This window comes from Aquarana catesbeiana, linkage group LG01 (assembly GCF_042186555.1).
Source record: "Aquarana catesbeiana isolate 2022-GZ linkage group LG01, ASM4218655v1, whole genome shotgun sequence".
Classification (NCBI taxonomy): Eukaryota; Metazoa; Chordata; class Amphibia; order Anura; family Ranidae; genus Aquarana; species Aquarana catesbeiana.
In genome coordinates, this window is record NC_133324.1 from 901,010,631 (window position 1) to 901,037,763 (window position 27,133).

Consider the following 27,133-nt stretch of genomic DNA (forward strand, 5'->3'; position numbering starts at 1 on the left):
AGGTTGGTACGATCCTGCAAACCGTCTTAGCTGTATGTCGGTCCCTTCAAGCGGGATAGCAGGCGCGCGCGCCCGCTGCACAGCGTGCGTGACGATGCTCATGACCGGCGGTCGCCATGACCGCCGGCCACGAGCAATTGCGGGCACGAGCGGCAGAACAGGGACGTGTGTCTGTGAGGAGAGGAGAGAGAGAGATTGTGAGTTCCTACGAGCTGGGAACCACGATCTCTCATCTCCTATAGTCAGTCCCCTCCCCCACAGTTAAAACACACACTAGGGAACACTGTTAAAGCGGAGTTCCACCCAAAAATGAAAACTTCTGCTTTAAGGGAGGTGACCTCACTTGCCACATTTGGCATGTCATTTTTTGGGGGGGTGAGTGGGTACCCTCTTTTTAGAGGGTCCCAGCTCCGACTTCCTCCTGATGTACCGCGGCACCGGAAGGGAGATCACCTCTCCCCCCTCCCTCTCGGCAATTATCTGGGACACGTCACAGGTCCCAGATGATTGCCCGGCCAGTCACGGTGCATGGTGTGGCTCGTGAATGCGCAGTGGGTGCCCGGCTGTGAAGCCACAGCTGGGCGCCCACAGTTGCAATGCCGGTGCTGCAGAGAGGAGGGGGAGACGAACGGGGCTTCCTTCCCCCGCATCGCTGGACCCTGGGACAGGTAAGTGTCCGATTATTAAAAGCAGTATTTGTAGCTGCTGACTTCTTTTTTTTTTTTTAGGCAGAACTCTGCTTTAACCCCTTGATCGCCCCCTGGTGTTAACCCCTTCCCTGCCAGTGACATTTATACAGTAATCAGTGCATATTTATAGCACTGATCGTTGTATAATTGTCAGTCGACCCAAAAATGTGTCAAAAGTTTCCGATGTGTCCACCACAGTGTCACAGTCTCGATAAAAATTGCAGATCGCCACCATTACTAGTAAAAAAAGAAATAAAAATGCCATAAATCTATCCCCTATTGTGTAGACGCTATAACTTTTGCGCAAACCAATCAATATACGCTTTTTGCGATTTTTTTTTTTATTACCAAAAATATGTAGAAGAATACATATCGGCCTAAACTGAGGAAAAAATAGCTTTTTAAAAAAAAAAAAAAAAATTCGGGCTATTTATTATAGCAAAAAGTACAAAATATTTTGTTTTTTGTGTTTTCAAAATTGTCGCTTTTTTTTTTTTGGTTATAGCTCAAAAAATAAAAACCGCAGAGATGATCAAATACCACCAAAAGAAAGCTCTATTTGTGGGAAAAAAAGATGTCAATTTTGTTTGGGTACAACATCGCAAGACCGCCCAATTGTCAGTTAAAGCGACGCAGTGCTGTATCGCAGAAAATGGCCTGGTCATTGAGCAGTGAATTCTTCCGGGGCTGAAGTGGTTAACCACTTGCCGACCGCCTAACGCACATATACGGCGGCAGAATGGCACGGGCAGGCAGAATCACGTACCTGTACGTGATCTGCCTCCCGCGGGCGGGGGGTCCGATCGGACCCCCCCCCCCCGGTGCCAGCGGCGGTCGGCATTTGACTGGGAGCGTCGGGAGGCGAGGGGGAGACCATCCGATCGTGGCCCCCCCCTCGCGATCGCTCCCAGCCAATCGGAATCCTCCCCTGCCTGTGTGTAGTTTCACACAGGCAGCGGATGTGATGTCATCTCTCCTCGGCTTGGCAGTTTCCGTCCCAGCGCCGAGGAGAGAAGACATGTGAGTGCACACAACACAAACACACACAGTAGAACATGCCAGGCATACTTTACACCCCCGATCCCCCCCAATCACCCCCCGACCCCCCCCAATCACCCCCCCCCCCCGTCACAAACTGACACCAAGCAGTATTTTTTTTTTTTTTTTCCTGATTACTGCATGGTGTCAGTTTGTGACAGTTACAGTGTTAGGGCAGTGAGTATTACCCCCCTTTAGGTCTAGGATACCCCCCTAACCCCCCCTGATAAAGTTTTAACCCCTTGATCACCCCCTGTCACCAGTGTCACTAAGCGATCATTTTTCTGATCGCTGTATTAGTGTCGCTGGTGACGCTAGTTAGGGAGGTAAATATTTAGGTTCGCCGTCAGCGTTTTATAGCGACAGGGACCCCCATATACTACCTAATAAATGTTTTAACCCCTTGATTGCCCCCTAGTTAACCCTTTCACCACTGATCACTGTATAACCGTTACGGGTGACGCTGGTTAGTTTGTTTATTTTTTATAGTGTCAGGGCACCCGCCGTTTATTACCTAATAAAGGTTTAGCCCCCTGATCGCCCGGCGGTGATATGCGTCGCCCCAGGCAGCGTCAGATTAGCGCCAGTACCGCTAACACCCACGCACGCAGCATACGCCTCCCTTAGTGGTATAGTATCTGTACGGATCAATATCTGATCTGATCAGATCTATACTAGTGTCCCCAGCAGTTTAGGGTTCCCAAAAACGCAGTGTTAGCGGGATCAGCCCAGATACCCGCTAGCACCTGCGTTTTTCCCCTCCGCCCGGCCCAGCCCAAGTGCAGTATCGATCGATCACTGTCACTTACAAAACACTAAACGCATAACTGCAGCGTTCACAGAGTCAGGCCTGATCCCTGCGATCGCTAACAGTTTTCTTGGTAGCGTTTTGGTGAACTGGCAAGCACCAGCCCCAGGCAGCGTCAGGTTAGCGCCAGTACCGCTAACACCCACGCACGCACCGTACACCTCCCTTAGTGGTATAGTATCTGATCGGATCAATATCTGATCTGATCAGATCTATACTAGCGTCCCCAGCAGTTTAGGGTTCCCACAAACGCAGTGTTAGCGGGATCAGCCCAGATACCTGCTAGCACCTGCGTTTTGCCCCTCCGCCCAGCCCAGCCCACCCAAGTGCAGTATCGATCGATCACTGACACTTACAAAACACTAAACGCATAACTGCAGCGTTCGCAGAGTCAGGCCTGATCCCTGCGATCGCTAACAGTTTTTTTGGTAGCGTTTTGGTGAACTGGCAAGCACCAGCGGCCTAGTACACCCAGGTCGTAGTCAAACCCGCACTGCAGTAACACTTGGTGACGTGGCGAGTCCCATAAGTGCAGTTCAAGCTGGTGAGGTGGCAAGCACAAGTAGTGTCCCGCTGCCACCAAGAAGACAAACACAGGCCCGTCGTGCCCATAATGCCCTTCCTGCTGCATTCGCCAATCCTAATTGGGAACCCACCGCTTCTGCAGCGCCCGTACTTCCCCCATTCACATCCCCAACCAAATGCAGTCGGCTGCATGAGAGGCATTTTCTTTATGTCCTCCCGAGTACCCCTACCCAACAAACCCCCCCAAAAAAGATGTTGTGTCTGCAGCAAGCGCGAATATAGGCGTGACACCCACTATTATTGTCCCTCCTGTCCTGACAATCCTGGTCTTTGCATTGGTGAATGTTTTGAACGCTACCATTCACTAGTTGAGTATTAGCGTAGGGTACAGCATTGCACAGACTAGGCACACTTTCACAGGGTCTCCCAAGATGCCATCGCATTTTGAGAGACCCGAACCTGGAACCGGTTACAGTTATAAAAGTTAGTTACAAAAAAAAGTGTAAAAAAAAAAAAAAAAACACAAACAAAAATATAAAATAAAAAAAAAAATAGTTGTCGTTTTATTGTTCTCTCTCTCTCTATTCTCTCTCTATTGTTCTGCTCTTTTTTACTGTATTCTATTCTGCAATGTTTTATTATTGTTATGTTTTATCATGCTTGCTTTTCAGATATGCAATTTTTTATACCTTACCGTTTTACTGTGCTTTATTGTTAACCATTTTTTTGTCTTCAGGTACGCCATTCACGACTTTGAGTGGTTATACCAGAATGATGCCTGCAGGTTTAGGTATCATCTTGGTATCATTCTTTTCAGCCAGCGATCGGCTTTCATGTAAAAGCAATCCTAGCAGCTAATTAGCCTCTAGACTGCTTTTACAAGCAGTGGGAGGGAATGCCCCCCCCCCAACGTCTTCCGTGTTTTTCTCTGGCTCTCCTGTCTCAACGGGGAACCTGAGAATGCAGCCGGTGATTCAGCCAGCTGACCATAGAGCTGATCAGAGACCAGAGTGGCTCCAAACATCTCTATGGCCTAAGGAACCGGAAGCTACGAGCATTTTATGACTTAGATTTCGCCGGATGTAAACAGCGCCATTGGGAAATTGGGAAAGCATTTTATCACACCAATCTTGGTGTGGTCAGATGCTTTGAGGGCAGAGGAGAAATCTAGGGTCTAATAGACCCCAATTTTTGCAAAAAAGAGTACCTGTCACCACCTATTGCTATGATAGGGGATATTTACATTCCCTGAGATAACAATAAAAATGATTTAAAAAAAAAAAAAAAATGAAAGGAACAGTTTAAAAATAAGATAAAAAAAAAATAATAATAAAGAAAAAAAAAAAAAAAAAAAAAAGCACCCCTGTCCCCCCTGCTCTCGCGCTAAGGCGAACGCAAGCGTTGGTCTGGCGTCAAATGTAAACAGCAATTGCACCATGCATGTGAGGTATCACCGCGAACGTCAGATCGAGGGCAGTAATTTTAGCAGTAGACCTCCTCTGTAAATCTAAAGTGGTAACCTGTAAAGGCTTTTAAAGGCTTTTAAAAATGTATTTAGTTTGTCGCCACTGCACGTTTGTGCGCAATTTTAAAGCATGTCATGTTTGGTATCCATGTACTCGGCCTAAGATCATCTTTTTTATTTCATCAAACATTTGGGCAATATAGTGTGTTTTAGTGCATTAAAATTTAAAAAAGTGTGTTTTTTCCCCAAAAAATGCGTTCGAAAAATCGCTGCGCAAATACTGTGTGAAAAAAAAAAATGAAACCCCTACCATTTTAATCTGTAGGGCATTTGCTTTAAAAAAATATATAATGTTTGGGGGTTCAAAGTAATTTTCTTGCAAAAAAAAATTATTTTTTTATGTAATCAAAAAGTGTCAGAAAGGGCTTTGTCTTCAAGTGGTTAGAAGAGTGGGTGATGTGTGACATAAGCTTCTAGATGTTGTGCATAAAATGCCAGGACAGTTCAAAACCCCCCAAATGACCCCATTTTGGAAAGTAGACACCCCAAGCTATTTGCTGAGAGGCATGTCGAGTCCATGGAATATTTTATATTGTGACACAAGTTGCGGGAAAGAGACAATTTTTTATTTTTTTTTATTTTTTTTTGCGCAAAGTTGTCACTAAATGATATATTGCTCAAACATGCCATGGGAATATGTGAAATTACACCCCAAAATACATTCTGCTGCTTCTCCTGAGTACGGGGATACCACATGTGTGAGACTTTTTTGGAGCCTAGCCGCGTACGGGAACCCGAAAACCAAGCACCGCCTTCAGGCTTTCTAAGGCCGTAAATTTTTGATTTCACTCTTCACTGCCTATCACAGTCTCGGAGGCCATGGAATGCCCAGGTGGCACAAACCCCCCCAAATGACCCCATTTTGGAAAGTAGACACCCCAAGCTATTTGATGAGAGGTATAGTGAGTATTTTGCAGACCTCACTTTTTGTCACAAAGTTTTGAAAATTGAAAAAAGAAAAAAAAAATTTTTTTTTCTCGTCTTTCTTTATTTTCAAAAACAAATGAGAGCTGCAAAATACTCACCATGCCTCTCAGCAAATAGCTTGGGGTGTCTACTTTCCAAAATGGGGTCATTTGGGGGGGTTTTGTGCCACCTGGGCATTCCATGGCCTCCGAAACTGTGATAGGTAGTGAGGAGTAAAATCAAAAATGTACGCCCTTAGAAATCCTGAAGGTGGTGATTGGTTTTCGGGGCCCCGTACGCGGCTAGGCTCCCAAAAAGTCCCACACATGTGGTATCCCCGTACTCAGGAGAAGCAGCTAAATGTATTTTGGGGTGCAATTCCACATATGCCCATGGCCTGTGTGAGCAATATATCATTTAGTGACAACTTTGTGCAAAAAAAAAAAAAAAAAAAAAAATTTGTCACTTTCCCGCAACTTGTGTCAAAATATAAAACATTCCATGGACTCAACATGCCTCAAAGCAAATAGCTTGGGGTGTCTACTTTCCAAAATGGGGTCATTTGGGGGGGTTTTATGCCATCTGGGCATTTTATGGCCTTCAAAACTGTGATAGGTAGTGAGGAGTAAAATCAAAAATGTACGCCCTTAGAAATCCTGAAGGCGGTGATTGGTTTTCGGGCCCGTACGCGGCTTGGCTCCCAAAAAGTCCCACACATGTGGTATCCCCGTACTCAGGAGAAGCAGCTAAATGTATTTTGGGGTGAAATTCCACATATGCCCATGGCCTGTGTGAGCAATATATCATTTAGTGACAACTTTTTGTAATTTTTTTTTTTTTTTTGTCATTATTCAATCACTTGGGACAAAAAAAATGAATATTCAATGGGCTCAACATGCCTCTCAGCAAATTCCTTGGGGTGTCTACTTTCCAAAATGGGGTCATTTGTGGGGGTTTTGTACTGCCCTGCCATTTTAGCACCTCAAGAAACGACATAGGCAGTCATAAATTAAAGGCTGTGTAAATTCCAGAAAATGTACCCTAGTTTGTAGGCGCTATAACTTTTGCGCAAACCAATAAATATACACCTATTGACATTTTTTCTACCAAAGACATGTGGCCTAAATGTATGACTAAAATTGAGTTTATTGGATTTTTTTTAGAACAAAAAGTAGAAAATATCATTTTTTTTCAAAATTTTCGGTCTTTTTCCGTGTATAGCGCAAAAAATAAAAACGGCAGAGGTGATCAAATACCATCAAAAGAAAGCTCTATTTGTGGGAAGAAAAGGACGCAAATTTCGTTTGGGTACAGCATTGCATGACCGCGCAATTAGCCGTTAAAGCGACGCAGTGCCGAATTGTAAAAAGTGCTCTGGTCAGGAAGGGGGTAAATCCTTCCGGGGCTGAAGTGGTTAAAGACATTCCTACTCTTGGCTCTTCTACTCAACCCTCCCCCTCCTCTCTCTTGACCTTTCTTTTAATACTTTATGCTCCATTATTGACTATGAACACACCGTATTGTGTCAGGTTATATTGTATATTCCCATGACAATTAACGTGTTCCAACGGTTGTACATACCTAAGTCATTGTAACCTGTACAACATATAAAACTCTTCTTAAGAGCCCTTGCACACTGGGGCGGTTTGCAGGCGCTATTGCGCTAATAATAGCGCCTGCAAACCGCCCCGAAAGTGCCGCTACTTTCATTCCAGTGTGCAAGCCCCGAGGGCTTGCACACTGGAGCGATGCGCTGGCAGGACGCTAAAAAAAGTCCTGCTAGCAGCATCTTCGGAGCGGTGAAGGAGCGGTGTGTATACCGCTCCTTCACCGCTCCTGCCCATTGAAATCAATGGGACGGCGCGGCTATACCGCCGGCAAAGCGCCTCTGCAGAGGCGCTTTGCGGTGGTATTTAACCCTTTCTCGGCCGCTAGCGGGGGGGTAAAACCGCCCCCGCTAGCGGCCGCATACCGACGGTAAAACGCCGCTAATAATAGCTGCGTTTTACCGCCCCCCGCCCCCAGTGTGCAAGGGCTCTAAGAGTTTAAATGGAAACTATGCCTTAAGATATTTCATTCCATTTTGTGTAAGGTAAAATGAAGGCCATTATGGCTTAACCACTTGCCCTCTGGAAGATTTATCCCCCTTCATGACCAGGCCATTTTTTGCGATATGGTACTGCGTTACTTTAACTGACAATTGCGCTGTCGTGCGACACTACCCAAATAACATTTTATGCCATTTTTATTCCCCACAAATAGAGCTTGCTTTTGGTGGTATTTGATCACCACTGCTTTTTTTTTTTTTTTTTTTTTTTGCACTATAAACAAAATAAGACCGACAATTTAAAAAAAAAAAACAATGTTTTTTACTTTTTGCTATTTATTTAATATTATACAGGATATTTATATAGCACCAACAGTTTGTGCAGCGCTTTACAATATGAAGGCAAGACCGTACAGTTACAATACAATTTGGTACAAGAGGAATCAGAGGGCCCTGCTTGTTAGATATGAAACATATCCAATTAAAAAATGAAACAAAAATCTAATTTCGTGATAAATTTGGGCCAAAATGTATTCTGCTACATGTTTTTGGTAAAAAAAATAAAAATAAAATCCCAATAAGCATGTATTGATTGGTTTGCACAAATGTTAAAGCGTCTACAAACTATGGGATGTGTACTGGAATTTTTATTTTTTTTTATTTTTTACTAGTAATGGGGATGATTAGTGACTTATAGCGGGACTGAGATATTGCAGCGGACATTCGGACACTGACACTTTTTGGGAACCAGTGACGCTAATACAGTGAAAAATATGCACTGTCACTGTACTAACTGTACTAATGACATTGGGCATCTAGGGCAAACATCTAGGGCAATCAAAGGTTTAAAAGTGTGCCTAGCCTGTGTTCATATGTACTTTGTGTGGTGCTTTCACTAAGGCAAGTAATGGATTTTATTCCCTGCTTTGCAGGACAGGGCTCTGCCTTGTTTATATAGGCAGGGCTCTGTCTTGTGTGAATTCCTGACAGCCGCCGGGTGCTGGCAGTGATCCATTGGCCGACACCTGCTGATCAACCTCTGCTGTGTTTGTGTTGTGTGAGAGTCGGCTGGCCACACTTGTTAAATTCAATCTTCTAGTGATATTAAATAATAAAAATAATAAATCAAACCTCTCATACTTACCTGCTCTGTGTAATGGTTTTGCACAGAGCAGACCCGATCCTCCTCTTTCCGGCTCCTCTTCTCAGGGTGGCCCCATAACAAGCAGCTTGCTATGGGGACACCCGTTCGTGCTCACTCCCCCCCGCTCTGTTTATCCATTAGACACACAGAATTGTGCTCGCTCCCCCCTTCCTCGCTGCCTGTGATTGACAATGGCTCCCACTGCTGCCTCTCAACCAATGAGCAGGCAGAGACCCGGGGGAGCAGCCGCTCTTGTGCACATCGCTGGAAGGTGATCCTTCTCGGTATGTATTAGGAGGGACTGCAGGGGGAGATGCATACTGAAGGTTTTTTGTACCTTTTTTTTTTTTTTTTCACTTTATTACCCCAGTCCCCTTAGTAGAACATATTTTCTTACTCCAGATGGCCAAATGCCAGCAGCAAGTGACTGTCTCCCCTTCCTCCTACGCAACTGTTCTTGAGTTTGGCAATTGGCCCAACACTGTCACATGAGAGAGAACGGCGTTCTCTACGTTACACAACCCATTTCCTAGCTGCACTTCTTGTGGTTGAATGGCGTGGTGTGTTATGAAGTCTGGGTGAACATGTGCTGCTTTGGGCAGGAAATTTAAATGTACCTGTTTTTGTCTTGCAAGGTCAAAGCACACTTCCCCTTTAAGTGAACCAATGAGAACACATTAATGGAAGATGCAGTATATGTGTCCTCCATTAATGTGGAGATAAAGGTAGGGGCAGGTAGTAAAGTAAATGTGTGCTGTCACTGGGGCTAAGAGACTGTTCTGGGTGTAACCGGATTTATTCAAGACACCCCCTTATCTGTTTTTTTTTTTTTTAGGGTTATCCTCAATTCACTTACTCGCCTACCCAGTGAATCCAGCAATCTGCTTTCACACACTGAGGGGGGGGGTCCCACGTTGTCATCTTCTGATGTCCTAGGGATCCCGGCTGTCTCTTCAGGTTCTTGCAGCCCATAACCCCCCAAATGATTTGCCACAGGGTCCACCCCCTGGCCCCTGTGTGCCCCTTCTCCTGGAGCCTCCTGGTGAAAGGCTTTTGTATTACATCTTGGAGGCTGTTGACCTTTTATGGAAGTAGTGGCCTTCCATACTGGTTTGCCTTGAATGACACTGGAGATGTAAACATGTTTTTCCACAGAACAAGAAATCCTCATTTAAACAACACCTTTTGTTTTTATAATGGTTTTAAGATCACTATTTTAATATACATTAGAGCTGCACGATTCTGGCCAAAATGAGAATCACAATTTTTTTTCTTAGAATAAAGATCACGATTCTCATGGCATAACGTCATCTTTCATATGATACAAAAAAATTGGGCTAACTTTACTGTTTATTTATTTATTTTTTTTTATTCATTAAAGTGTATTTTCCCAAAAAATTGCATTGGAAAGACCGCTGCGCAAATACAATGTAACATAAAATATCACAACAACCACCATTTTATTCTCTAAGGTCTCACATCACATCTCCCTCACAGGCAGTTAACACTGCCCTCTGCAAACCTCTACAGGTGTCAATACAAAGTTAATGACACCCCCAGATTGGTTCACAGATCGCAGTGCGAACTGTGAATTCGGACAGGAAACAAATCCCATTGTTGTGTCGCCAGTTTCAGATGAAAACCAATAGGTTACTAAACTTTCGAAATTTCTCGTACGTCGCAATACAACTTCAGAAGTGATGTAATGTATTATAATGCATTCTTTCATTTCTGAGCATGCTTGGTCTTGGATACATGATTTTTTTTCCGTACAATTACCATACTAATTACACGAAAACCCTTCGTTCTGTTATCGCACAAGCACATTTTTCGTGTTTGTCCCTTCACATCGGCTCTCGAAAGCTGTGTGCTAATGATCAGATTATCGGGAAAGCAGTAATTTTTGTCCGATGTTCTTATTGTGTGTACTAGGCATTAGACATTACACCCTAAATAGGAGTAGAACATGTTCCTAGAGGCGAACTTAGCCTGTAACTACACAAAGAATTTACCTCCCATCCCCTGACACTGCACTTGCTCCCTAAAGTAAGTATAGGCCTGAAATTTCTTGCTGCATGGCCCAAATGCAACAGTTCAGCAACAAGTAGTGCCAGTGCTGAGATCACGGCAAAAAAAGCCTCTGTACAGAGAACAATTCTCTCTCTCTCTCTCTCTCTCTCTCTCTCTCTCTCTCTCTCTCTCTCTCTCTCTCTCTCTCTCTCTCTCTCTCTCTCTCTCTCTCTCTCTCTCTCTCTCTCTCTCTCTCTCTCTCTCTCTCTCTCTCTCTCTCTCTCTCTCTCTCTCTATATATATATATATATATATATATATATATATATATATATATATAGATATATATATATATCTATATATATAGTGTGTGTGTGTATATATATATATATATAGAATGTATAGTATATGTATGTGTGTGTGTGTATATATATATATATATATATATATATTGTGTGTTTGGGGGTTCTAAGTAATTTTCCAGCAAAAAATGATTATTTTAACTTGAAACCAACAAGTGTCAGAAAAAGGTTCAGTCTTTTTTCAGTTCAGGTCAAACTGCCCTCATTTACAGACCGAAGTTCATCCCTTTTATCTAAAGAACAAATGTTTATAGTTAGCTGTGGCTGAGGAATGTTGTGATACTTGGCAGACTGCCTGTTTTTTTTTGTTTTGTTTTTTGACAGTTGTCGGCTTGAGCAAAGAACTCTGCATAGAATAATAATTTAAACAATGCTCAATTGGTCCTATGGGGCCCAAAGTTTGCCAAGAAAATATCCCCCACCACACCATTACACCACCACCACCAGCCTGAACCCAACGTTGATACAAGGCAGGATAGATCCATGCTTTCATGTTTATGCCAAATTCTGACCCTACCATCTGAATGTCGCAGCCGAAATCGCGACTCCTCAGACCAGGCAACGTTTTTCCAATCTTCTATTGTCCAATTTTGGTGAGCCTGTGTGAATTGTAGCCTCAGTTTCCTGTTCTTAGCTGACAGGAGTGGCACCCGGTGTGGTATTCTGCTGCTGTAGCCCATCTTATTGGCGTTACTGTTGCTTTTTTATCACCCCGAACCAGTCTGTCCATTCTTCTCTGACATCAACAAGTCATTTTCCTTCACACAACTGCCGCTCACTGGATATTTTCTCTTTTTCGGACCATTCTCTGTATCCTGAGAGATGGTTGTGCGTGAAAATCCCAGTAGATCAGCAGTTTTTGAATTACTCAGACCAGCCTGTCTGGCACCAACAACCTTCCCAAGTTCAAAGTCATGTAAAACCCCTTTCTTCCCCATTCTGATCCTCGGTCAGCAAGTCGTTTTCACCACATCTAGATGCCTAAATGCATTGAGTTGCTGCCATGTAATTGGCTGATTAACAATTTGTGTTACCTAGCATTTGCACAGGTGTAACTAATAAAGTGGCTGCTAAGTGTAGTTGCATTGATAAGTGAGTTTTTTATATCAGCATATGGAGTGCTCATATGGTCTTGGTTATTGCTTATGTTCATTCTGTGAATCTGTGACTTCTGCAGGTTTTTCAAAATTATGCTTGATGCCATCAAGAGGAGAAGTGCAAAGCTTGCCTCCTACAGGGATGTTTCTGCCCGAAAAGCAACACGGAAAGATATGGATGAAGGAGCAGAGGGTACTGGAACCCAGGTGAGTCACTGGGACTCGACAGTTATCCATAGTAGACAAGTGGCAGGTTAGAAGACACAATAAGCAACCTGTACTTGGCTTCCCTCTTCTGTCTCCTGCAGTCCCTATCCACTGCCGGAGCCCATAGAAAGCCAGAGTTTATGGGGAAGCCAAAACTTACATGGGGCTCTGCACATGATTGGCTTCTTGAGCAAATTTCTTGCTTTCCCTCATACTTGATTGTACTGGGGAGACTGCGGGATGATAATTTCTGCAAGGGTGTTCAAACGCAATGCAAACACAGAATATCGTTTTCAAAGGGGAATACACCCCATCTTGTTGAAATGCGTAAGAAGGGTGGAGGGGAAGAGCGAGAGGGAAAGGGGGGGGTTAGGGGGGGGGGGGGGGGGGAACAACGAAAATCAGAAGTTTGTATATAGAGGTCTTGTCTAAGTAAGAAAAAGTATGCCCACAGGTGCATAGACCCCTACAAATTGCTACTGAACACATGTAAGAAGAATTCATGAGGACGTTAAGTCCAGATATGCAGAGATGGTATTAAAGAAGAACCAAATTACCCTAATGGGCAGCATTTATACACAAAAAGAACCCAAGGTAACACATTCATTTTTAACAATGTCAAGTCTCCCTGGTAGAGGGAATGCCAGCAGTGTAAGTCACCCCTTATATGATTAAATAGTGGTAGGTAATTGACCCCGATAAGCCCCAACAAAGGAGTGAAGTGTAGACCCAGATATTTCAACTGCTGAGCCGTCAAAACAAATAGGAAATTCTGACGTAAGGCATGAACCACAGGGCCTCCCACTGCGTCATCATGTCTAATTTAGGACTTTGGACCCTGCTTTGCTCTTGATGATGTCAAGACCCTAGAACGCTGGAGCGCTGGGGAAAAGAAGCTGCGGGCCCCGGTCTAGCTTTGGGAAGAGTAAATGATTAAGTAAATCTTCTTTTTTTTTTTTTTTTTTTTCTTCCCCTAGACCAAAATGAGCAATTAAAAGAGAAATTCAGGGGTTTTCTTTTAGAAATTATACCTAGGTGGATGCAGCATTGGTCCGATGCTGAATCTGTCTCCTCACCGGCTTTAAGGCTGAGAACGGAGAAGGCAAACACCACCAATTGCTCAGTCCTCAGGGCTTCATGAGCAAAGAGCTGGTGACGCCTTTCTTTCTTTCTTTCTTTCTTTCATACGTATCGTCTACGTATATTGTTATCAATTATCAAATTTGAGTATCTGTTGGGATATTTCCATATCATGTTTATGTCTTGGTGTAAGATCTAGTAATCAGCAAAGCATAGTGTTATATTTAAGGATTTTTTGATTAATTATTTATTATCCATATGTATGTGTAATTCTTTACACATATATTTTTTATCTTTATTTTTATCCTAATTTTATATATTTTACTTACTGTATAACGGATTAAAGAATTGTTTTTTATTGTAAAATACAATTAGAGAATCAGACATTCAACATATACTGTATAGGATTTATATTTGTCTAGATATCCTGTTGTAACATATACTTTGTTTTTGTGTAAGACAGTGAGTGTTAAAGGGGTTGTAAAGGTATATTTTTTTTTTTTAAATAACAAACATGTTATACTTACCTTCACTGTGCAGCTGGTTCTGCACAGAGTGGCCCCGAACCTGGTCTTCTGGGGTCCCTCGGCGGCTGTTTCAGCTCCTCCCCGCAAGCATTTACCACCTTAATGCGAGCTCCCTCGCATGGTGGTGAGTGCTTGCGGGCGCGCTCCCGTGATACAGCCGGCGGCTATAGCCGCTCGCTGTATCACTCGGCCCCGCCCCCCGGCGCGCCGCATCATTGGATGTGATTGACAGCAGCACGAGCCAATGGCTGCGCTGCTTTCAATCCATCCACTGCAGCCAATCAGCGACCAGGCTGAGCTGCAATGAAGATGACGAGGACGAGCAGCGAAGATTCGAGGCGTCAGGTAAGTAAAACGGGGGGGCTGGGGGCGGCGGTACTGTCAAAAGTTTTTTCACCTTAATGCATAGAATGCGTTAAGGTGAAAACATTTTTACCTTTACAACCCCTTTAAACCCATTTCTCTATGTAAATGGTACAAGCATATATATCTGTTTACTGGAGATGTTTGTCTCCGACCACTGATTAAAGTTTCGATTGCAACAGGATATGATGATAGAGGAAGGAATGGGTGATATTTCACCCATTGGCCGTAATATGGCTGTCACTCACTGAGCATAATACAAATAACTCCTTACGTAAGCGGGATGTTAAGTCTTTGATGACGCCCTGGGGGAGGGGCGAAACGCGTCGACGCAACGTCCTGTCTACGTTTGCCAAATTTGGTACCAGTGACATCACTTCCTGGAGTTGGTGGAACGCACGCCGGACAGCGGCGAACCGACCAAGTATCTGAATGCCTGCTCTGCATACCGGTCCCGTGAGTAGCGCACATATGCGCAGGTGACCCTATGGTATCCTAAGGTTTTACACTATATGCTTTTCCTTTTCTTTTGGTGGAACGCGAGTCTTGTGGTCCCTTCCAAGCAACTTTAACATCGATATACCGTCTGCCCTGTTTGATCATATGGATGAATAAGCTGGAAGTCTGCTAATTGTTTCTCCTATGGAGGGGTTTTAAACTGTTAGATACTTTTTGGTTTGCAATTTTGGTATTGCTGACATTTTTGTTTCTCATTATCCCACTTGGCATTTTCTCAGGGGCTCGCTTCATTGTCATTTGTGATTGTGAATCTTTGAGAGCACATTTATTCATTTCTCATTTTTGCACCAGTGTAGCGATAACCGTATTTATATCATTCCACAGTTGCACTTGTATATTATGCACATTATTTGATTTTTTATCACATTGAAGGTCTTTGATTCCGGTAGTGCATTCATGCACGTTCCCACTCAGTATTTGGTGTGTTGTGCAAGGTGCATGTCCAGTCCTTTTATATTTTTATATTCACTATTTTTCCTATAGTGTATTTAGGCTTTGGTTTGTTATGTTTTATTTTTAGTAAGTTGCTAGCGCAGTCTACCTGGGTATATATCACTAAAGTACAGTACTTTCATTCTGCAGCTGCAACAAAGTTTTTTTGGGTCTATAGATCACTATATTACATAGATATATTTGCGAGCGCTGTTTTGTATGTTTTAATTGTTATGAATTGGCCCTTTAAAATCCTTGATTTTTATCTGCTGTTACCTGCAACTTTGGTAGGTTCATCCTCTATTACAGTAAATTTTAGCCGAGTAGAGGAAGACTAGAAATCCCACGCTTCCATCTTCACCTGGTCTTCCTTCCAGGTTACGTGCCTTTGAGCATTTGGTATGCCACTCCCGCGCATGCACTCGGGAGTCACGTGACCGCGGCACGGATGGGGGGGGGGGGGGCGTAAATGTTCGCTGAGCTGTGCATGCGGCAGCATACAGGCAGAAGGGTGCATTTATGGCAGAAGAGATCAATAGGGTCTCTCCTGTCATAAATACCCTGCCTGTCAGCCATATGTTTAAAGGGGTTGTAAACCCTTAAGGTTTTTCACCTTAATGCATTCTATGCATTAAGGTGTAAAAACCTCCTGTGATGCAGCAGCCCCCCTTTTACTTACCTGAATCCAGTCTTTCCAGCAACGAGGACGAGCACACCAGCTCCAGCCGTTGTCTTGGGTCCTGATTGATAGCAGCACAGCCATTGGCTCCCGCTGCTGTCAATCAATTACAATGGCGCGGGGGCGGGGCTGAGTATTGTTGTATGTGTCAATGGACGCAGCAGCAGGACACAAGCGCGCCCACACGAGTGCCCCGAGGGAGAACAGCTTTCCGACGGGGCACTTGGGAAGAGGAGGAACCAGGAGCGTCGCTGAGGGACCCCAGAAGAGGAGGTTCGGGGCAATTCTGTGCACAACCAACTGCACAGCGGAGGTAAGTATAACATGTTTGTTTCTTTTTCTTTAAACCTTTAACATATCCTATAAAGATCAACTTTACTTCCGCTTTAAGAAATCAATGCACAAGTAGGCAGACATCAGCAAATGCAGGTTTACAACAGTGACCTGCCTAGGAAGACTGATAGCCAGCCATTATAAGCTACTCATTTAGTTCTGTTAGACCCAACACACAGCAATCTGTTAGTTATCTAGTCCTCCAGCTTGTTTTTTTTAATTATATTTTGCAAATATAATTTTTATTAAACCCCAGAAAGGGCAGAACCAAATAACAGCATCAATATTGTACAAACTTTGACAATTTCAGTCACATAGCTTACAGTATGGCCAACAAATAAACAGTTTGCCGAGGTACTTAAATCTCAGATAAGTATCGATGGAGTCAAAAAAGGTTCCCTTTTTTTATTTTGTTACTCGTAAAACGTAAAAGAATAACTACAGTAAAACCTTGGTTTGAGAGTAACTTGGTCTGAGAGCGTTTTGCAAGACAAGCAACATTTTTAAATACATTTTGACTTGATATACAAGCGATGTCTTGATATACAAGCAGCCTCATGTAACAACTGAGTATAAAAGAGAAGAGAGGCGCCTCTTAAGTGTAGCAATATGGTTACAGTTAATGAAGGTACAACATTTAGCAACATATTGCTACACTTAGAGGCGCCTCTCTTCTCTTTTATACTCTGTCGCTCCTGCTGGTCTTTGCTTTTAATTCCCTTGTTGGAGGCTTCCATTTGTGGATGGACATTTTATGGTTACACAACCTGGTGACATTGCTATAATCTTTTTATATGGACTATGAACTGAAGGATTTATGAATAAATGATTGTGGAATGAATCATTTGAGTTTCCATTATTTGTTATGGGGAAATTTGCTTTAATATACTTTAAGTGCTTTGGATTACAAGCGTGTTTCTGGAATGAATTCTGCTCACAATCCAAGGTTTCACTGTACTGAGTAAGTTATGGGACTGCCCAATCCCTTTTCTCTTTCCTAGAAACAGGAGTGGAGGGAAAAGTAAATAGTAAAAGAAAAAAGGGGAGGGGTGGGGGAGGGAGAAGTTCAAGATCACGGTGGTTCATAATAAAGGTAGTCAGTCAATATGACTTATCAAAGAATTTATCCGAAAAGGGCCGCACCTTTGTTAGAGAATATAAACAGATTCCAGAGCCTCCAGGTCTTACAGTATTTTTCACGTTAATGCTGTGCTGTAAGTATCATGTCCACCATCTTGTTTATGTCTTCTACCTCGTGAAGCCAACTCGCGATAGTCAGTGGTAATTGTTTTTTTTCAATGTAGAGGAATACGGGACTTGGCATCTATTAGGTGCCGTCCAGTCGTTTTTATTTTTAGAAATGTTTGCGGGAATCGTTGAAACGTAGTAGGAAGAAGGCTGGATCGTTAGGAATCTTGTGTTCCGTGAATTTTTGAGTAATTTTTCTGACTTCCGTCCAAAAGTGCATTAAGTTGGGGCAGGACCAGAATATATGAAGCAGCGTTCCTCTGCCCTCCTGGGATCTCCAACACCGGTCAGTGGTATTGGGATAGTACTTGTGTAATACATGAGTTTAGTACCGGGGATATGCAATTAGTTGACCTCCAGCTGTTGCAGAACTACAAGTCCCATTAGGCATAGCAGGACTCAGACAGCCACACACATGACACTTAGAGGCATAATGGGACTTGTAGTTTTGCAGCAGCTGGAGGTCTGCTAATTGCATATCCCTGGTTTAGATAATACTTGCGGCAGAGTTCCATCATCTGAATAGTATTCCTCAAAGGTTGTTAAGTAACGGTTAAAGCGCTGAGGTTTTCGGTATGGATTGTATAAAATGGTGCCGTTGGAGGACATTCGAAAAGGGGAGCTTGAAGGGTCCTGTGTCGCTCATCAGCGATGTTATAGAGGGCCAGTGTTCCGCCTCTAAAAAATTGAATACTTGATCACATCCTTATTGTAGTAGGGCCCTGAATTCATGAGATCTAAGGCTAGGCGAAAACAACGGGTTCTCTAAAACTGGAAATAAGGGGGAGTCACGGGTAGAGAGGGAAGCTTGTGTACATATATTGGGTGTGGTGCCTAATAGAGGATGTGATTTTAATACTGATGGTAGGTTATCGTAGCACCACAAGGCACCTTTTAACGGGATGTCAGTTTGAGCCTGTTCTAGTTGCGCTCAGAGTTTAGAACTATAATGTCGGCGCCAATCAATAAATCTGCCAAGATGAGTAACCTGATAATATTTCCGGACATCAGGAAGTGTGAGTCCACCATACTGTTTGGGTAATGAGAGTTGATGTCAGGGAAGGCGAGTTTTTTTAGTGCGCCCAGATGAACATGATGAAAAGAGTAAGTACTTGTTTAAAGTAGTGAGAAGGTATCTTTATTGGTAAGTAAGGATGAGCTCAGGCGTGTTCGCACAGCCCACGTGCAGAGCCCGCCAGGAAGTCGGCGCTGCGCTAATCACAGGCAGTGAGACATTTCCCGATCTCAGCAGCCGCTCATCGTGAAATGTTTCACTGCCTGTGATTAGCGCAGTGCCAACTTCCTGGCGGGCTCTACACGTGGGCTGTGCGAACACACCAGAGCTCATCCTTATTGGTAAGGCTTGAAATATAGGTAGAGGTATTTTGGGAGGATACACGTTTTTAATAGTTTACCTCCAGCTGGTTCTTTTACAAAGCAGAGAGCAATAAAGCAGAAGTTGTGAAGTTTAGTAATAGTCGTTAATTGCTTTGTTTGTTTTTATTGTTGAAACCAGGATCACAGCCAAACACTGAGCATTGATTTTCATATTATAATGAGTTGTATAATACAATGGTAGACCTCTGGGAGAATCTTGGGCGCACAAAACTGTGTTGTCTAGTAAAGTAAATCCATTATGATGGGATTGTATTGCTCCACTAAGACTGCATTGTAAGAAAACTACTGTTCCTTAACCTATTCTTGCTCAGGGGTATTTAAAACCTAGATGCCCAGGCCCGATTTTGGTAGGCAAACAGAACCAATATAGGCATTTTATCTGTATATTTTGCCGTTTTACCTGCCAAAGGATATCTATTTCTGCCATCCAGTCCTGAGATTTACACAACTCTGCCACACAGAACAGATCTGTCTGACAGGCAAGGGGACCTGATTTTTTTTTCTGCTGCAGTTAAAGTGGTTCTAAAGGCAGAAGTTTTTTTATAAACATGCATTAAGGTAAAAAAATAAATAAATAAATAAAATGTAGTAAAATACTGCGCCAACACAACAATAAGACTGAACAAATGTGTAAATAAAAAGTGTGGCGCTGGAAGTAAGTGAACGTAGCAAACCTTTCAAAAGGGGCAATGTAATCAAAAGATATAGCGACCTGTCTCTCATAGTGAAGAGCACAGCATATAAGAATCACACCATGAGTAAATATAAAGGACCTCATGCGATACTGAGTCGCAAGAAAGTCGCAATACTATAATAAAAATGATTAACAAAGGTGATGTGATATGGTGACTGGATAGAAACACAGTATCATATACAAATGCTCAATGAAATAAACTCATGTGTGATCTAAATTATACATCAAAACATGAATGTGGTAACATGGAATTTGCAATAATAGTGACCTGTTAATGAAAACACGCTATCATATATAGATGAGAAACAAACCCATGTGTATCCATAGCCATGTAATAAAAAGACAAACACAATACTAATTCCAAATGTGAGTGAGAGCAAACATGTGATAGTCCAGTGAGGCATCAAAGGTAAACAGTGACGAGTGAAAACACACTGTTTTTACAGATGTCTGACAGTCTCTTAGGTAGATGTGTTGAACAGTGGATATATACACCCGGGAGTGGCTTCACCTTCCGGGAATGGGGGAGAGAAATAGGTACTCTTACCCGAAGTAGTGGACCCAGCTCACCGTACGGTGGTGGATCTGCCAGGCATGGAACCGGAGACATGGAGTCAAGCTCCCAGGATGAACCATACGATCCCCTCCTCTGTAGGCCGATGGAAATCCAAAACGCCAGTGATTGTGGAAATGGATAAATCTCCCCAACAGTGGGCAGTGGTAAACACAGCTCTCCAAAAACGTCTCCTCCAGATACCGGCGTATTAACCCTACGCGTTTCGTCTGCAAACCCCAGTTGAAGTCTTTGCAGACGAAACGCATAGGATTAATACGCTGGCCCAAGCCACTTTATACTGCGCTGCTTTTAGTGTTCAATTGAACTGTTTTATTTGATATTCATATTCTCGGACATTTTTTACTTTAATAAATTCCACTATTTGGATTTAAGCTATGTGGAGGCTTTTTCTCTTTTTTATGCCTTGAATATAATACCTGCATCTGGAGGAGACGTTTTTGGAGAGCTGTGTTTACCACTGCCTACTGTTGGGGAGTTTTATCCATTTCCACAATCACTGGCGTTTTGGATTTCCATCGGCCTACAGAGGATGGGATCGTATGGTTCATCCTGGGAGTCTTTCCGAGGTTTGCCGAGGTCCGCCGAAGTGTTCCTCTGGCCTTTTCGCCCATTTCCGAGGCACTCCGGCGCCCCCCGCCTCTGGCCGCATGCGGTATTGCATCCCATTGAAGTCAATGCGGAACAAATTATTTTCTTTTCCATTGACTTCAATGACTGACTCATTTTGATATGCGAGTACATTGGATTACGAGTATACTCCTGGAACGGATTATGCTCGTAATCCGAAGTCCCACTGTATTGTGTTTTGTCTTTTTATTACATGGCTATGGATACACATGGGTTTGTTTCTCATCTATATATGATAGTGTGTTTTCATTAACAGGTCACTGTTCTTGCAAATTCCATGTTACCACATTCACGTTTTGATGTATAATTTAGATCACACATGAGTTTATTTCATTGAGCATTTGTATATGATACTGTGTTTCCATCCAGTCACCATATCGCATCACCTTTGTTAATAATTTTTATTATAGTCTTGCGACTCAGTATCGCATGAGGTCCTTTACATTTAATCATGGTGTGATTCTTATATGTTGTGCTCTTCACTATGAGAGACGGATCACTATATCTTTTTGATTACATGGTCCCTTTTTAAAGGTTTGCTACGTTCGCTTACTTTCAGTGCCACACTTTTTATTAAGGTAAAAAACCTTCTGCAAGCAGCTCCCCCTGTCAATCACAGCCAGTGCAGAGGGACTGGGGGTGGGGCTTAAGCCACGAGCTATGTGTCTATAGACACACAAAACGGGGCTCGGGAGTGAGCACACATGAGTGCCTCCATAGCACGGGGCATGCTGTGGGTGGGAGGGTCCAGGAGCGCCGGTTTGGGGATCCAAGAAGAGGATTGTGGCTGCTTTGTGCAAAACTTTTGCACAGAGCAGGTAAGTATAGCATGTATGTTGTTTAACTGCTTGCCACCCACCCCGCTGTCAAATGACGGCGGGGCGGTGCGGCTTTCTTTCTGGGACGACATCATTTGACCTGTTACTAGGACACGGCGCAACCCCGATCTCTGGAAAGAGCCGCGTCCGCGGCTCTTTAACCATATGATCGGCTGTGTCCAATCACAGCCGGTCACATGTAAACAAGGAAGTGCCGGTGATCAGCGCTCCTCGCCTCACACTGACAGAGTGTGTGGTGAGGAGAGCCGATCAGCGGCATCTCCACGCAGGGGGCTATCTAGGAATGTAATCAGGGCAATGATCATCAGTGCCCTGATTGCAATATTGCAAAATAGTGACACAAATCGGCGCCCACCAATGCCAGCTATCAGTGACCACCAGTGGCAGCAATCAGTGCCCACAAGTGCCACCAATCAGTGCCCATTAGCGATGCCAGTCAGTGCTGGCAATCGGTGCCGCCTATCAGTTCTGCCCATCACTACTGTCAATCAATGCCCACCAGTGCCGCCTATTAGTGCCCATCAGTGCCACCTATTAGTGCCGCCTAACAGTGCTCATCAGTGCCACCTATTAGTGCCCATAAGTGCGGCATATTAGTGCCTCCTCATCAGTGCCACCTCATCAATGCCCACCAGTTTAGTCTGAGTGCCCATCAGTGCCACCTCATCAGCGCACATCAGTGAAGGCTTTTTTTTTTTTCAAAATTTTTGGTCTTATTTTTTACAAAAAAAAAAAAAAACAGCAGTGATTAAATACCACCAAAAGAAAGCTCTATTTGTGTGAAGAAAATGATAAAAAAAATGTGTTTGGGTGCAGTATAGCATGACCGTGCAATTGTCATTCAAAGTGCGACAGCGCTGAAAGCTGAAAAATGGCCTGGGCAGGAAGGGGGTGTAAGTGCCCGGTAGGTAAGTGGTTAAATAAAAAAAATTAATCATTTACAATCACTTTAAATAAAACTTACAGGTCTTTTCCCTCCCCAGCCTGTGAATGGACAGTGAAAGGAGAAAAAGCCCACTTCTGACCTCCTCTCTGTCACTCTGCTCTTTCCTCCTATCAGCATGTTTTTGTTAACACATTAGCACCGCAGCACAGCTGACTGGCTCTTTGTGCTGCTTTACCCTCCGAGTTCTCCAGTACAGATCGTAAGTTGTTAATACCAGATACATCAATTGTATTTGTCTCTAATATACCTGCCTGGAGTTCAGCATTAGTAAATGAGTGAAGGCTCATCCACTGTTGATGGAGAATATTGCCAGGGAGGAAGAACCTTATGGAAAATTGTGATCTAGTCCTGTAGATGTTATAAAATTCCCCATAATGTACTAAAGGTTATGTCTGTTGTTGCATGTCTCATCAGGAGAGTCAGGAGTTGGACAATGAAGAAGCTATTGTGGATGCAGAGGCTGATGAAGGAGATGCAGACGCCACTGATGCAAGGAGAAGAGAGAAACAAGAAGAGGAGGTTAGTATTACAGTTTTTAGGCCTTTATCAGACTTGCAAATAAGGACATTAGACCGCTTGAAAGAACTCCAGTAATTGCAGCACGGTGCTGGCTTATCAGTGGTTGAGTCCAGTGAGGCGTATGCCACTTCGTGGACTTATATTTTTTTTTTGTACACTTTTGCTGAGTTCTGGATGTACAGCTTTTGCTATACTTCTGACTCTGGTCTCTGATCCTGCAGCTGCAGGGCTGTATGTAGCCTCTTTGTCTGCTTCTCTTCTCCTTTTGCCCAATCACTGAAAGGCTTTGTATTATGTGAACCCATTCACAAGATGCAAAGTATTCTGTGAATGGACAGCAGAGTTGAGGGGCGGGCAGAGTGGCTGCTGTGTAGCAGAGCACTTCTCTCCCATCAGAGTGCCGGTAGTATAGCAATAGTAATTAGTGAGACATGGAGATAAGCTTGCAAGGTGACATACACATCATTGGACAAGTGTTACTAAACCCAGGACCCTGCATTCACTATGTCTGGTCTCCCACAGTACACAGAACATGGAAATGCAATTATTTTAGTAAATATAAACTGTTAAATACATTTTCTCATCAGCAGTATATAACAGTCTTGTGACTTCTAACAGTGTGTGGTTAAAGCTTGTAGGAGGAGTTTTCATAATGCACTGAGCTGTCCTATCAGGATGCAGGACCCCTGACCCTCTGTCTGAACAGTGCTGATTGACCCTGTGCTGATCACATGCACTCTCCCAAGAAAAAAAATGCTTTAGCAATATACACCAAATTGAGCATGTGCAGCCTGACTCCACTAACTCTGTCTTATCCGGACATGTTTTGGTTACAATGCAAGAAGGGGAGGATCTGTGCATACAGGATCAAACAGCCTTTTTACACAATACAGAGGATTAACCCCTTAGGTTACTCAGTGAGTATAACAAGCATGCTTTACAGCAGTGGTTCTCAACCTTTCTAGTGCAGAACCCCCTTGATAAAATTTCCCAAGTTGTGGGGACCCCTAACAGTAACATTTTCGTAGCGTGGGTTTTCAGCACCCAAGGAAAGACCAGAAATTTGCGCCCCCTAACTCACGGACATTTAGCATTCCCCGAGTCCCTTCCACTCGTATATTGTTAAAACCCCTTATGGTACATTTTAGAATGTATCACTCTCTTTGTTCTCCTTTCTTTCCCTTTTATCCCTCTCTATCCTAATTTCTTGTTTTTTTTCCCCATCCCTCTCTGTAGCCGTCCTTCTTGTTCTTTATCTTATTCTTTCTCTCCCTTTTTCTTTGTTCCTCCCCCTGTTTTCCTTTCCCTTCAATGTATTCTCTATTTTTTTTGTATTCTCCTACTCTTTGGTGGGGGGAAATGGGATGAGTTGGCAGTGCTGGCAGATAGTTGGGATGAGTGGCAGTGCTGGCGGGTAGTTGGGATGAGTGGCAGTGCTGGCGGGTAGTTGGGATGAGTGGCAGTGCTGGCGGGTAGTTGGGATGAGTGGCAGTGCTGGTGGGTAGTTGGGATGAGTGGCAGTGCTGGCGGGTAGTTGGGATGAGTGGCAGTGCTGGCGGGTAGTTGGGATGAGTGGCAGTGCTGGCGGGTAGTTGGGATGAGTGGCAGTGCTGGCGGGTAGTTGGGATGAGTGGCAGTGCTGGAGGGTAGTTGGGATGAGTGGCAGTGCTGGCGGGTAGTTGGGATGAGTGGCAGTGCTGGCGGGTAGTTGGGATGAATGGCAGTGCTGGCGGGTAGTTGGGATGAGTGGCAGTGCTGGCGGGTAGTTGGGATGAGTGGCAGTGCTGGCGGGTAGTTGGGATGAGTGGCAGTGCTGGCGGGTAGTTGGGATGAGTGGCAGTGCTGGCGGGTAGTTGGGATGAGTGGCAGTGCTGGCGGGTAGTTGGGATGAGTGGCAGTGCTGGCGGGTAGTTGGGATGAGTGGCAGTGCTGGCGGGTAGTTGGGATGAGTGGCACTGCTGGCGGGTAGTTGGGATGAGTGGCACTGCTGGCGGGTAGTTGGGATGAGTGGCACTGCTGGCGGGTAGTTGGGATGAGTGGCACTGCTGGCGGGTAGTTGGGATGAGTGGCAGTGCTGGCGGGTAGTTGGGATGAGTGGCAGTGCTGGCGGGTAGTTGGGATGAGTGGCAGTGCTGGCGGGTAGTTGGGATGAGTGGCAGTGCTGGCGGGTAGTTGGGATGAGTGGCAGTGCTGGCGGGTAGTTGGGATGAGTGGCAGTGCTGGCGGGTAGTTGGGATGAGTGGCAGTGCTGGCGGGTAGTTGGGATGAGTGGCAGTGCTGGCGGGTAGTTGGGATGAGTGGCAGTGCTGGCGGGTAGTTGGGATGAGTGGCAGTGCTGGCGGGTAGTTGGGATGAGTGGCAGTGCTGGCGGGTAGTTGGGATGAGTGGCAGTGCTGGCGGGTAGTTGGGATGAGTGGCAGTGCTGGCGGGTAGTTGGGATGAGTGGCAGTGCTGGCGGGTAGTTGGGATGAGTGGCAGTGCTGGCGGGTAGTTGGGATGAGTGGCAGTGCTGGCGGGTAGTTGGGATGAGTGGCAGTGCTGGCGGGTAGTTGGGATGAGTGGCAGTGCTGGCGGGTAGTTGGGATGAGTGGCAGTGCTGGCGGGTAGTTGGGATGAGTGGCAGTGCTGGCGGGTAGTTGGGATGAGTGGCAGTGCTGGCGGGTAGTTGGGATGAGTGGCAGTGCTGGCGGGTAGTTGGGATGAGTGGCAGTGCTGGCGGGTAGTCGGGATGAGTGGCAGTGCTGGCGGGTAGTCGGGATGAGTGGCAGTGCTGGCGGGTAGTCGGGATGAGTGGCAGTGCTGGAGGGTAGTTGGGATGACTGGCAGTGTTGGCGGGTAGTTGGGATGAGTGGCAGTGCTGGTGGGATGAGTGGCAGTGCTGGTGGGTAGTTGGGATGAGTGGCAGTGCTGGTGGGATGAGTGGCAGTGCTGGGGGGGGTTCTGATCAGCCAATTTAGGTGATCTTGATCAAGGTCATCTGCTGATCTGAGAACTGTAGTGGGGACTTAATGGCAACTCTAATCACAGGTAGTGTTACTCACTGTGACTTCAGCTCTGTGGTGTCTCGCAGCAGTGACACCTATGCCGAAATCAGTAGATGGGGTCTCCTCCAGCCCCTCCCACTTCACATTCCTCACCAGTCAGCTGACCTCTAGTCTCTGCCCCCCCAGCCATGCTGTGAACTGAATGGGCAGCTGCAAAGAGGCTGAGTGGGTGGCCGTGGGCTCCAGGAACAGCCCAGCTGGGCAGCCGTGAAAAGGCTGGGAGAGCGGTGCAGGCTTCAGGAATAGCCCAGGACTTGGTGACCCCTGGCAAATTGTCATTTAACCCCCAGGTTGAGAACCACTGCTTTGCAGCATATACACATTGATTTTACTGTTGTGGGTTTAGTAACACTTTAACCTCTTAAAAAAAATATGTATTATACTTTTACATGGTTATGTTAATCACAAACCGGTGCATCTCATAAAAAATGTAGAATATTATCCAAAAGTTAATTTATTTCAGTAATTAAATTCAAAAAGTGAAACTCCTATTTTATATACAGTATTTCACAAAAGTGAGTACACCCCTCACATTTTTGTAAATATTTTATTCTATATTTTCATGTGACAACACTGAAGAAATAACACTTTCCTACAATGTAAAGTAGTGAGTGTACAGCTAGTATAACAGTGTACATTTGCTGTCCCCTCAAAATAACTCAACACACAGCCATTAAAAGAGAAGTATATGTTTGTTTTTGTTTATTTTTTACATTCATACTTACCTAGGTGGATGCAGCATCAGACGGATGCTGCAGCTGTCCCCCAACGTCACTGCACTGAGAACTGCTGAGACTGCCATCAGTCAAGGCAGCTGGCGGATCCAGACTTCGGAAGTTGGGATGATGCGGTACCTCGACTGATTGCAGTGATGTCAGCAGAGAGCAGTCTTCAGGCCGCTCTCTGCTGAAAACTGGTCACAGGAGTGCAAAACGAATTTCACTCCTGTG

General features: G+C 44.5%; 1 protein-coding gene across 1 annotated transcript in view; it reads left to right on the forward strand.

The window, feature by feature from the left end:
- The window catches only part of POLR1A (RNA polymerase I subunit A), a 228,670-nt gene that overhangs the window by 143,124 nt on the left and 58,413 nt on the right, over window positions 1-27,133 (forward strand). The window contains exons 28-29 of the mRNA XM_073610963.1: window positions 12,232-12,358; window positions 23,035-23,139. Coding sequence (XP_073467064.1) covers window positions 12,232-12,358; window positions 23,035-23,139 — 232 coding nt within the window. The remainder of the gene's footprint in view (window positions 1-12,231; window positions 12,359-23,034; window positions 23,140-27,133) is intronic.